Raw genomic sequence first — 14,041 nt, 5'->3', positions numbered from 1 at the left:
TGCCATACATGGCTTCATTCATAGTGTAATCATATATAATGCACTATATGACAGTTTAGATTTTCAGTTATTTCTCGAATATGTGATCATCCATTTGTAATTAAAAGGTTGCCTTGCTGGAGCATCTTTTTGCCTCCTTGTTTCCTCTCTCTGTAACATCAGCTGTCCGAAAATATATAATAAAGATAAGTTACATTGTTTTTAAATCAGGATTAGGGCTGTACAATTAATCAAATATTAATCTTGATCACGAGTTTGGCTTCTCATAATTAAATGCGGGGGATCGACTGTGATATTGATGATTAAAATGCATGCTCCGCTCATAGAAAACTCTGCTGCATATCAGATGCTTCTTAAAGTAACAGCCATGGCAGCTGTCATGCACGCAGAGTGTGATAAACTTTGTTGAATGTTGGGGCTGCAGTCCTTACTCGAAGAGTAATATACAACAGAGAGCAGAAGGTCTGGAACAGAAGGCGAAGAGCTAGTCCTTCTATCTATGTGGATGATTATCCGTTGTTTGGCAGTATTTCAGATTTAGAGTGCATCAATCTTGTGTCTGCGATGCAAAGCATTACAACTAACTTGTTCAACCACCTGAACAAAACACTACAACCTGCAGTACAATAAATGCATGAAGACCAAGAAGAATAATGTTGCCGATAACCCTGATGAATACCCATCCTTGGAACTTTTACTTTTTAAAACCTCAGGGAGCTATTTTTATTTATTCATTTTTATTAATATTTTTACTTGACTTTATTGAAAAATTGTTGCTGGGAACTTTCTGTATATGTTGTTGAAATTTTTTTAGCTTTAGTTTTCAGGTTTTGTTAAACATTAGCAAGCATTTAAATTGTGTTTTGTGTTGGAGTTTGTTACATTCCAATCCCTAAGAACTGACAGAATTTTTTTATTTTTTTTTGTAAATGCATATCAGTTCCATTAACTACTAATAATCAACATCAGTATCAGCCCTTAAAACCCAATATCAGTTGACTCCTAGTTTTTTGGTTGTCCGTACGTCTGTGTGTTTATCTGTCCATCCGCCCATGCCATTTTTGTGAAAGGAACATCTTAAGAACACCTTGAGGGTTTTTTTTTTTTTTTTTTTTCAAATTTGGCACAAATGTGCACTTGGACTCAACGACGAACTGGTAAGATTTTGGTGGCCAAAAGTAAAGGTCATTTTGACCTTGTCTGTCTCATTCTTTTGAACATGTTATCTCAAGAAAATCTTGAAGGAATTTCTTCAAATTTGAACATCCACTTGGATTTAGCAATAAACCAGTAACTGTGACCACACATTTGTCTCATTATTGTCATGCCATATCTCAAGAAAGCCATGAAGGAATTTTTTTCAAATTTGGCACAAACATCTACTTGTTATACAAAGCAAATGTAATACTAGGCAAAAATTTGTCAGCAAAAGTTAAAAGTGCAAGCAGGGCTCTATTGATTTCATTGCTATTATACTAATGATAAATAATTGTGATCTGTATATCAATCAGGATAACTGTGATTATCTTTTTGGCCAAAATCATGTATGCAAACTGTCATTAGTAAAAGAATGTTAGATGCAAACTGGGTGAAGAATCCAGTTTAGCCAAAAGAACCTATAAAACATATTTACTCTAAGAAAAATGGGGTCGACGGAGCAGACTGCAGATAAGCGCCTTTTCAACCTACATCACTGTGATTTTTCTATCTGTGTGTTGTGCTCGATGTGTATGTGTGTGTTCAGTTTGCACTCTAGCCGTGCATTTTTATCACTTCTGCCAAGGGTTGCCACTCATCCATTATTCCTTTTGGGAAAGAGAGAGGTTGTGTTCTAGATTACACATAGCTGGCTTGGCCTCTGCTGAGGACCTGAAAAAAAAATAAAAAATTGCTTGTCCATCTAGGCTTGCGCTTAAGAACAGTGTCCCTTTTGCCCCCTTGTGTAATTGCAAGAGCTTATGGGGAGCTCAAATTTTGCCCTCTGCTCCTCGTTAAACCACCACTTGTAAAAGCGCTCAAGCGTGGATGCAGCACATTGCAGCTCAACGTTCCCAGACAATGATATAGATTTCCTCTACAAAAGAACAATTGAAAGGGTTGTCACAAATTTGTCCATTGTCACTGGGTCGCTATCATTTCTCTGTTAATTGCCATCATTGTAATAGAATATTAGATGCTCTACACTGCAAAGGGAGCGTTGATGAAGGGGCAGTGCCAGCTGAGTTTTCTCCTTGACCGTGACCCATATCTCTCCTAATGGTAATGATGAAAATAATAATGTGATACTTCATTGATCCCTGTAGGGATTTTTTTACCCCCTCCACGGTGAAGCCGTGTGGTGCAGGTTCAGCTACAGACCACTGCCCTTAAGAAAGCAGGGATTCAGTGTCTTGCTCAGAGACACTTAAGGAAAATGGATGCTTGCCAACAAGGGGGTTTAAAACTGGGTTCTCCAGTCAAACAGTGGTCTCTGTACTCAATATGTGATTTTATTGAGTATATCGGGACAGAAGCGCTTCAAAGTGGTTCTGTATGCATTACGACTCCTGAGGTTTGGGCAGTGCCAGTAGGAAATCTTAGTTATTAGATGTCCCCACCAATAGCGTACTGTTTTTTTAAAATTATTATTTATAGCCTTAGAGCCCTTTTTAAATGTTTGTAATAACTCCATCTGAGGTTGGATTCCCCCAAGTAATTTGTAAACATGTTTGCAATTTTTGAAATAAAGATGTCTCATAGAGAGTCCTCCTACTGCACATTTTCTGTACATTGGTTCATTTACATATTTGGCACCAGCTGCTGGCAAAATTCCAGACATTTTACATCTGTCTGGTTATTGCATATATACATCATATTGAAGCCATGTTTTCAAAGGGGGGAGTTTAATGCATTGTTTCTCAACCTTTTTCATGTCAAGGACACATAAAGTGATGCACATTAGATCACGGACCCTGATATGATAAGATTTGGCTTCAGTGACCTCCATCTGAAAGGATTGTGGCTGTTAGATACAATTAAGCCCGTCATTCTATAGTCATCACCTACAGTTGAGGAGATAACCGTGGCAGAATTGAAAACTATGATCAGAATCGTCACCTTTATAACTCTTAATTCACATTGGGCTCACTTCTACAGTGAATTAAATGTGGAAAATAAAATAATCCCCATTTTTCTTGAGACCTCCTGGAACTCCTTTAAAGACCTTTGGTTGAGAATCACTGGTCTAATGGGTCTATTGACTGGACAGTGTAATGAACAAAATGTTAATCAGCATGAACAATTCTGCTTCTTGATTTTTACTTTAATCGTCCAACCATGACAAGTGGGATTCTGTCTGTGCACTGCGGTGGAAGTTCTTGGTATTGGTATGCAATACAAAATCTTTAGCAAAACTTACAGTCAATTATGATACTGCACTTCTTCTACTTCTTGTGCCAGCATGCTAGACATGCTACTACAAGTTTTGTAAATCAATTATTGACTGCATCAGTCAATTCACATCAATAAAATTCGGAGGGGAAAAAGTAAAAATGAACACAAAGTGCATGTTTTTCCATAACAGAGCAGCTTAATAAACCATTGTTATGGCTAAAATGTAGTACGTCAGGAATTTAACAGTAAATTTAAGGTCCAGGGTGTAGAATTTAGGTGCATCTATTACAAGAAATTGTTTGTTATATACTTAACTTTGTTTTTATTAGTTTACAATCACCTGAAAATAAGAATAAGTGTGTTTTCCTGATTTTAGAATGAGTAGTTCATATGTATATGGGGAGCAGGTCCTCTTCCATGAAGTTCAACATCTTGTTTCTACAGCAGCCCAAAAGGGTCAAACCAAACACTGGTTCTGAGTAGGACCAGTTCATTTTTGCCTCAGCCAGTGCATATCCCCTACACACTTGGCACAAGGGAGAAGTTTTAGTTTTGCAACCTAACTGCTAATGCCACTAAAAATTATAATTAATTAAAAATGTAATAACAAATGCCTCACGTAATATTGCTATGCTCTTACTCCTTTTTGTCACTATTCAACAAATGGTACCAATTATGGATGCAATGTACACATCATGTGCTTTGTCTTCTGTGTTGTCAGTTGATGTATTTGTGATCTTTTGAATAATTATTTTAGATTCATTAATTAATGATAATGGCATTTTGTTGCCATACCAAACACACGAGTATTACACAGTACAAGTAGTGTGCCATTGCCAGTAGTTGTATTTTTGGTACCTCAGTCATGTCATATATTTAGAATTAAAAATGCAAGCCATTTTTTGTACTTCAGGCATTTATAACAGGATTCAAGTCAAATCGGCATCATGTTGACAAAAGTCATTTTTGATTTTCAAAATGATGTGCTCTTTTGAGCATCACCTTTTGCACCCAAACAGCACAGACTGTGCCTTTGTGTTTGCAGTGTGAGCACAAATCCCAGTGATCCTTGACACCAAAAACTGACACCAAAACTGCCTGATAACTACACACCCACACAGAGCGATTTTTTCCTCTTGGTAAAAAGTGAAGTTCAAAGCAAGTGTATTGAATGAAAGCTAGAAAGAAACTTCTGCGCACCCAACACAACTAGCACAAAGCCCCAGTGGGTGCCAGCATGAGAACAGAGCCCAGAGTCCTGACGAATGGATGGGCACAAGCAGTCCCAGGTCACTCTATTGGTGGCTCAAGTCTTCGTTCCTTTTGCATCAGATATGATCTATATCAGTGTCACCCCCAAATTGCAGGAAAGCTCCTGTGCTAGCCTTCAGCTGTGAGCTGAATGTAAATGTGCATTTGACACCTTTCTAAATCGCTGTCATAATTCATTTCCAGAGCTCTTAAATCTCTCGCTGTCACCTGGCACCTCCGCTGTTTTCCTGTCCAAAAACAGAGCACATTAGCCTTTATTGATGCCTTTGTCCTTTGATACATAATTCATCACTCAGCAAGCCTTTTTTTTGGAATTATCATGTATTTTTCCGAGGTTGTTCAAACATATGGATTGATACCGACAAAGAGGTTGCACCCGGTATGGAGTTAGGTCTCATGCTATATGACAGGAACAAGAAAAGTCTTTTTTTCCAAGGGTGTTAGACCAGGGTGATATAGAGCTTCACTGTCACCTTGTTCCCACGTTGGCTGACCATTGGCAGTGTTTTTACTTGAACCTAGCAGCATTACCTGTACAGCTTACGTTCTGTTGTGATCAAATAAATCGGGTACAATATGGCTTGCAGCACAAGCACATAGTAGGTGTTGTGTATGTGCAGAGGTTTCTGTAGAGTCACTGGGTTTATTTGGAGGCATTTGACATATTCCGCTAAGCTGCATTACTTTCAGATGTGTCATATTGTACACCGCAAACAACCATATATTTACCTAATGAGTCACTCATCGGGATGTGTCATTGCGCCCATTGTACAAATGCCATAATCAAGCTAATTGTTACATTTCCAAAATGTTTAATGTTTTCTTGAAATGTAGCTCAATAGCTCAAGTCTGTCTCCTTCAATGGTCACAATGTAGGAAACTCATGGATCTGACACTCCATTTCACAAACAATCATGGCAGACAAAGAGGGCAACTAGGTCTGAAACTAAAGTCCAAAGTAGGGCTGCACGATGAATCAAAATTTAATCTTGATCATGATTTTGGCTCCCACAATTAAATGAACATGAATGACTGCGAAATTGACAATTTAAAATGTGTGCTCAGAATATAGAAAACTGCATATCAAAGAAAGCACCCCCTGAAGCTTACAGCCAGCTTCCTCTTTTGGAGAGCTGTCGTGCCACTGCGCGCACCCTGCAAGCGTAGAGCAGAAAGCAAAGAGCTAATATGGTCCCTCGAAAAGAACCATCATATCTTGTTTGGAAACATTTGGGATTCATGGTTAAGTGATGTTAAGCAAGAACAAATCATAGGAAAAGAGTTGAGGAAAAGAGTGCATAAAACATATCTGCACAGTAAAGTAACACAACAATTTTTTTCAACCTCCTGAAAAAAGCACCAAAATGTGTCCAAAAAGTGATGTGATGATGATGTAAATGTCACCCGACTGAATCCCTGTTGTTTCCAATAAACACTGTTTTCATTTGGTTACATTCCTGTTGGTACGACGCTGAGTTTTAGAGCTAGAGTGATGATACGGTACCATATAAAACTAGAAGACATGGGGATCCCAGCGTTACCAATTATGTCAACCTTACAGCATCTCAGTAAAGTTGAATAACACTTCAAAATTAGGATACATTTTGGCAATAGAAAAACAGCATGGCCAGTTCACAGGGGTCCTTTGACCTGTGACCTTAAGATATCTGAAATGACTTCTGTGGGTACCCATGAGTCTCCCCTTTACAGACTTTTTAGCCCACTTTATGCTAGTCTGATTTTTTTTTTTCTTATTAAGAATTAATAATAATCTTATTAAGACAATCTGGTAAGAATTGTCTTACCTTGTCAATATGGACTTTATAACTGTTTGGTAATGCAAAATAATGAAAACATGATTAAAACATGCAATTAATCGCGATTAACTATTGAAATGCTACGATTTATCACAAACAAAAAAGTTGATGTTTGACGGCCCTAATTTTTATTTGTAATTTGCTTTTAGATCTTCCAAATCTTATCTAGATGTAAAGATATGTACAGCAGGAATGTACCACAACGTGGAAATGAGAGCAGTGCTCTGTTTATTAAAAAGTGAAAGTGCAATCAATATTGTGATAAATAATCATGATCTCAGAATTGATCAAAATAACTGTGATTATTAGTTTAGCCATAATCGTATAGCTGTAGTCCAAAATAAGTAAGACAAACTCAGGGTTTGCGAACCTAAATGCAGTCTAGGAAACCACCCAAAGAGAACACTACTTATCTATCAATGACCTGTTAAAGCAACAAGTGTTAAGCATTAGCACTGACTTTGACATTGACAGAACTAAAGGGCATGACTTACCTAAAGAGAATAAGTCATCACTTTCTCTTGCATAAAATTTATTGGCGTGGCTTGATGCCTTTACAGACGAGTTGAAATTCCAAGAAATTATTAAAAAACAAAAAAAAAAAAAACTTAAAGAAATAGTACATCTTAAACTTACTCATTCACCTCATTACACTCAAAAACTATAACTCTCTCACCAACCCACCCACTCCCACAGCATTTACCTCCTGCCAGTAGTAAAAAAAAAGTTCAAATTGGTACTGCCACTACCACTTCCACTGCCACTGTCACCATTACTATTGCTGCTACTACTGACTCGTACAGCACTCTAGACAGCAATGATCCGGCTGGTATTATCACATTTCTTAAGCATGGACATTTTTGTATTTTGTTTCTTTTAAAGAATGTGTCCAGTATGTGTCTTTTTCTCACCTTGACATACAGTCTTTACAGAATGGATCAAAACAAAAAGGGACACTAGTATTGAATCAGCACCTTCTGAAACGGGAATAAAAGTAAAATTGTGGGTTAGCCAACAATTCACTTACCTAATACACTCCTGTAGGGCCTTTTTTAAGGAGGTTATTTGGTTCAGATGTGTTAGCGGGTTTAGTTAAAGAGCTGCCCTGGCATTCTCACCCCCCCCCCCCCCAGACTGTCTTCCAGCAGTCTTCTCTTTTTTAAGTGGTCATGGACTGTTCCAGTGCATATAACCACACTGAAATAGACTTTTGCTCTTTTCTTCATTGTCACAAAAGGCCAGGCACTTCGCTGGAGTTCCCATTCCCCTTTTACATAGTGATAAGACAGCCATTATCCTTTGAACCTTTCTTTTCACCGAGCCAGGAGAAAAGGAAGAGTGAAAGAGAAGGAGGAGGAGGACAGAGAAAGATTTCTTCCCTGAGGTGAGCCCGGCCTCACCTCTGTGTGGCGGGCTTTTTTGTGAGCAGTGAAGAGGTCCTTAACCTTCTATCAGATGGAGGCACACAGTTGTGTTCTGCTTGAATAACTACATTGAAAAGCCCTGAAGCACGGGAGATGGTTCTATAGACTCTGCAAGTGGCAGAGAGAGAGAGAGAGAGACTGAGAGTGAGGGAGAGAGGGGGAGACTGTATTGTATGACCTGCTGGAGTGTGACTCTCACATGATGTGCACATTCTTTGTTAAAGTGCCCATCAGTGCTTCACTGTGAATCTGTGTTCTTTGTTGTATGGGTCTCGCTGACAGGATGGTCCTCCTCTAATAATGTCACAACAACACAGTTCACACATTTATATAATACACTTCCTTTAATAGACCTCACTTTATTTTACAAAGTAACAGTCTTTCTGCTCTCAGGCAGTAAATGGCTTTACACTAGCAATACCATCAATATCAGAGCGCAGATATTTGAATGTCATGTTGCATGAACGGCTGGCGGTTGATGGCTGGTGATACTGTGGGATGTTTATCTATTTTTATTATTCAAGTCAGTCAGATTTCATGCACTCACTTGTTTATCTTGATAGCAACAAGGGTTGGGTCGGGGTAAGAAATTTCAAATCGGTTTGATATTAAGCAAAACAGATGAGCGGTGCACCAAATTTTACCACTAGGTGTCACACTTGTCTCAGCAGCTGCTCCTAAGCTGAACATGATAACACAATGCTTAAAAGTAAACAAGCGCCAAACTATAGCACCAAATCACTTAACATTAGTGTCATCCAGCCACACTGAATCTGTTAGTATGCACGTCGTATGTCATGTAAACAAAACCAGGTACCTGGTACCAGGTACCTATCAGCTGTGCACTCAAGATCTGACTGGAGACAGAAGCATGTAAAAGATGGTTTAGTAGCCTACTTGCTGACTTCTAGCATTTGCACTTTAAACAAAAAACACACTTTTTATTTTGTGAGAAATTGACATTGCCAACAGCAAGACGGTTGTTATTAGTAATAGTCATTTCCTTTAATAAAAGCTCGGACAAACTTTTGGTTTCACCTTCAGCTGCGGTCACGCAGACGCAAGTGCTACTCCTAGTGGAACTGGCACCAGTGGCACCTATCTCCCTTCAAGCCACCTTATTTTGGTTTTAATAGTGAAATATGGATGTACTTGTATATATAATTCCTCCTTTCAAATACATGCATTCTCGTCCATTGCAAATCTTTCAGGCGAGCGACAGGAATAAATAGACCCAGGGTGTCTGACAAAAGTTCAGCTGAAAATGGCATACTGCAGTGCTCATGGCCAGTTAGGACATTTCTTTTGTCAGCTTCTGATCCAAAATGTTGCCACATTTTAAGTGTTTTTGAGAGACCTCACCTCGTCACCTCAAAAAGCTTGTGAAAGTTCTAGTAAACAAACACAAAGTAGATCATACTTCCCACTCCAACCTCTACTGAAAATGTGGTCTGATGTTGCCAGTGCTTGACTAAGAGCCTGTCAGACATTAGTGGCTCCCATTTGCCATTTATAAACAAACAAAATATGTAAATCATGTCGTATTGCTTCTTGCTAATGAAAAACAAGTTGGATTTGGTGCTGTGACGCTGTTGTCATAAGTTACTGATCGGGTACTTTTGAATTTGCCAGCATGTGTTATAATGACGAATGCCAGTCAAGCTTATTTGCATAACATCAAACCGGTTTAAGCTCGTTTACCTGAGAGACCAGCTAAAGCAGCAACAACAAATGAAGTAATTATATTTACTTACCTGACAAAACAAACTGTATATTACAGTAGTACTGTAATGTCGTATCAATTATTTTACATTTTATGATTTCCAATCTCACCAACAAATCACAGAGAAGACCTCACAAAATTGTGAGCAATCAATCTGTCATACCATAACAGTTGCGTTTCAAGAAGGCCTCCATTTGTTCGAGTGTTTAAGAAAACAGGATATTCTCGGCTGGCCATTTTGTCTACTGATGCGTGCCGTCACGACTCTTTTGGCTGTTTCAGTATTACTGATATTAGATGACAGAAGTCAAATGGTATAAATTTCTGTCTCCCATGTAAATGATCACAGGCTGTCAGCCACACTTGTCAAATTAAACATTTACCATAGTTGGTAAACATGCCAGTCCATCTTCTGCTCTGCAGCGGGGCTTTCACACTGTCAGACGCGGAGACATTTATAAACTGTTTCTGGTGCTGGGAGCACAACTCCAGCAAAAAAACAAACAAAAAAAAATTTAAAAAAGTTTTCTCACATTTGTTTTCTCACAGTGTAATTATCTGGAAAGGTATTTAATGTAACAATGGTACAACTGTACTGCAATAAAATACAATCCAGAAGTTACTCTTCAAACTCCAATGAAATCACGACCCACTGCTCTACAAATTCCAGTTATCCCACTTCCTCTCACTTTAATGCAATTTTCATTAGATTGCCCGGCATGAGACAAGAGGTTAGGTTATGTGACATTATAAATTGTCTGTTTATAAAACTGTTGCTGCAGGTGATATTGCTTGGCAGCTGTTTTGTTTGTGCTCTGCTTTTATATGCTTTCCCACCATGCAGTCATCAGGTAGCACATTTGTCAGAGACACGGCAAACTTCATTGTTTTTGCCTCTTGTTTTGTGTCTGTGTGTTGTGTCAGCAGAGCAGTTTGGGTAAATTAATGACTTTGTTAGTGGTTGTACAGAAGCTACACTATCACCATTGTAGCACCAGGGAATTTATACTGACCATTAATAGTTAATTTGTGTTTGGCCTTCAGATTTTACTGTTAAACTTCACATAGACCACCTGCCTTACTTTTTTATTCTGGTATGGGCTTTAGTGAGTGTTGCTTGAGTTTAATTGTTAATATACGGTGTGTTTGGTACAATTTCTTCCAACTGTCCTGCTGCAAACATTTTTGTTGCAACTGAGCTTTGGCTCTGATTCCCCACTCACTTCAGGTGCTGAGTTCTGTCTACTTTTGCAAAGAGTAACAAGACTGTCCACAGCGAGCGACTGAAATGCATTAACCTCTTCCACTCCCCCCTCCCTACCATAGACCCATTTGCATCTTTTTTTTCGAGAAGGGAACAGGGGATCTTCAGGGGGAGATAGTAAGTCAACTGCTATATGCTATATTGAAATGGTATACATCATCCGAAAGGTGTGAACCTGAAGCTTGATTTCAGCTTCAGCACTATCTGTCAAGTTTTTTTTTGTCATAAATATGAAAAAAAAACATCATGTTTTGGTTCATTCAAACATTTTGAGTTTAGAGTGTGTAGGGGCTTGGAAGAAATGGAAGAAACCTCAGGAAGAACGGCAGAGGATGATGAGGGATCCCTCTTCTAGGATGGACAGATGTGCAATAGATGTCGTAAATAACAATTGAATTGCAAGGTCTGATAAGTTTGCAGAACGTTTTGGGTCGACAACATTTTTTACACAGATTTGGTGCAAAATCTAAGCATTTTGATCACTCGAGATTCAATAAAAAGTTATTTAAAAAAATACCAAAAATATTGAATAAAGCCATTGAGACTTTTAGGAACAACATATAAAAATACATGCTGTGATTTTGGTCTCGTACATTTGCAGCAAAATTTTGGGTTGGTACCAATTGTTACACAGATTTGGTTCTAAATCTAAGCATTTTGATCAGTTGAGAATTATAAAAAAAAATCAAAAATCCTTCCATAATATCACATAAAGACATCAAGACCTTGGGGAACACCATATAAAAGCCAATGCTGTGATTTTAGTCTCATGTGTTTTCAGCGAGTTTTCAGTTGATACCATTTGTTACACAGATTTGGTGCTCAATCTAAGCAATTTAACCACTTGAGAATTAATTAAAAAAAAAATAGAAATCCCCCCAAAATATCACATAAAGACACCAAGACTTTGAAGGACAACATAGAAAAATCCATGCTGTGATTTTTATCGAAAACTTTTGACATTTATATATTTCTGTAAGAATGACATTTTTCTGTTTCTGAATGGGGAGCACTTTTGAGCCAGTAACTATTGGTTACACTATAGGTTAATTTACATCCGACAGCCATACATTTTCTGAATGCCCAAGATCTCTAGTTTGTGGCTGTAAAGTTCTGTGAGGTTGAAATTTTCCTAGAGGTCACAAAAGGTCACTTTATACAGTTTCAAAAAATAGTCCCACTGCAAAGAAATGGATACTATCCAAGATAACAGCATCACACATGAACGGAATTTGGTTCATTGAGCCCTCAAGAGTCTCAGCTTCACAGTCATACCCAGTTTATGCAACTGCAGACTGTTTAGAGACTCTACTATGCAGAAATATTTAGCTACACCATTTTCAGTATAGGCAAAAAGAATAACTGCATGATTTTTGCCCAAAACTGCATGGAACTAGAATGCGTGGTTGATGTAATTGATACCAATGGAAGCCTTAGGCCTTTCTATTTCATATGATACTCACTCTAGCTTTGAACAATGCTGCAATAATGACAATAATGTCGGCTGAGGACACCGGTGTCCTAGGGGATTGGAAGAAGTTAAATCTAAGTATATTTTGTATGTAATTACTTAAAAATCCACATGATTGCTGCTGGCTGTATTTGGCAATTTGGAAATATTTTGGGGAGGTGCAAATAAAGTGCCTGGGAGCCGCATGTGGCCCGTGAGCCGTGCAGTGAGTAACTGGGCCCCTACAAGCTGTGCCAACGTCTTGTGTGCCAAATGTGTGGCAAGAGGGTGGCATGAACAGTGTGCCAGCGCTAGTCTGCCTGGCTGCCAGGCACTTCTCTTTATCCAATCAGACAGTTCGGCTTGAGTGAGACCCCTATTCTTGTCTCTTTCCATCTCCTCCCGAAGCTTTGACACCCTCCCGTGAAAAAAACAAAAAACAAAAAACAGAAGCATGTTTGTGTGCACATTCCCCCCTCCCTGCACAGCATCAAGCCTCCTCGGTACACCGTTACACTTTACCTAGAGACCATAACCATAGAGTGAATGGTGCAGAGTGTTCCCTCTTTGTTTCTGTCTGCTGCTGTCTTTCCCTGTTTTTTCAGGGTTTTTTTTTTGGTTTTCTTCTCCTCTCCCAAGACAAAATCACAGGCTAAATGAGCATGCCTCACTCTGTTTTTTTAAGCATTTCTTCAGAGTTATCGAAAGCAGAGTGTGTCTAGAGATCCGTTTTTCAGGGATGTGTGAAGCTAAAAAAAAAAAAAAAAAGCTGTCTGTCTGTGTGTGGCTTTATTGGACATGATGAGGGATGATATTATGGTAGATGCTGCTGCCGCTGCGGCTGTGAGATGAGGGAAGGATCCCATTTGTCTCACGCTCGCTTAGTGTAATGTGTCTATCTGTCACTCTCCCCAAGACCGGACATTGGTGTTCATCAAAATAAACATATTGTCCACACAGTTTTCCTTTTTTTTAACTCCCGGACTTGATGTTATTGCTAATTTATCTCCCATCGCCTCTTTTCCCCTTACATCTTATCTAATCCAGACAACGAGTGAAAACCGCTGCTAAAATTCCTATATCATCAAAATTACGGGCCGCAGACAGAAAGGGAACTTGACAATAATCCTGTGACCGCAGAGTGATTATGTAGGAGAGAATGTAGGAGAGGAGTGCTTAGAAAGAAATAAAGTATCGAGGATATATATTCTAAGAATAATTACAGTAAGAAGAATGAGATTTGATTCAACGGGAGAAGGTGACGTGAGGTACTTGCTGAAAAGATTAAGCTAATGTCAGTGCTTTTCTTGTGTCTTCTAGGTTGACGATGCCATGCTTATGTTTGATAAGACTACTAACAGACATAGAGGTAAGTGCACGACTCTTTCTCCATTTTTATTATGTATTTTTTTGCTCCGTCTTTCAGAAAGGTGAGAAAATAGTCATTTTATGTCCTTTCCCCATGAGATAACACAGAACAGTTCCAATCTTACATGTTATTAGGTGTACCATCTGCTCAACAATGGGAGCGTGTCAAAGTAATCAATAAGCTGGTACGGTGTTTAGAATGTTTGAGCGGGTGTGTGTGGCTGCGATGATGCTGGTGTGAGTGTTTCAGAGAGGTGCTTAAAGGGTGTAAAGATTGCGAGATGGTGGGTGCTGTGCAGTCAGATAACAGCATCAGATAAGGCCCAGGAGAAGCACTGACTTTATCGCTAT

The 14,041-nt window shown here is 38.8% G+C and overlaps 1 protein-coding gene across 12 annotated transcripts in view; it reads left to right on the top strand.

The window, feature by feature from the left end:
• The window catches only part of LOC121952124 (RNA-binding protein Musashi homolog 2), a 332,436-nt gene that overhangs the window by 170,546 nt on the left and 147,849 nt on the right, over nt 1-14,041 (top strand). For all 12 annotated transcript variants that reach the window (XM_042498631.1, XM_042498626.1, XM_042498630.1 and 9 more), the window contains one exon: nt 13,643-13,691. In XM_042498631.1, coding sequence (XP_042354565.1) covers nt 13,643-13,691 — 49 coding nt within the window. The remainder of the gene's footprint in view (nt 1-13,642; nt 13,692-14,041) is intronic.

The sequence above is a fragment of the Plectropomus leopardus genome, chromosome 13, assembly GCF_008729295.1.
Source record: "Plectropomus leopardus isolate mb chromosome 13, YSFRI_Pleo_2.0, whole genome shotgun sequence".
NCBI lineage: Eukaryota > Metazoa > Chordata > Actinopteri > Perciformes > Serranidae > Plectropomus > Plectropomus leopardus.
This window is presented reverse-complemented; position numbering and strand designations above follow the sequence as displayed.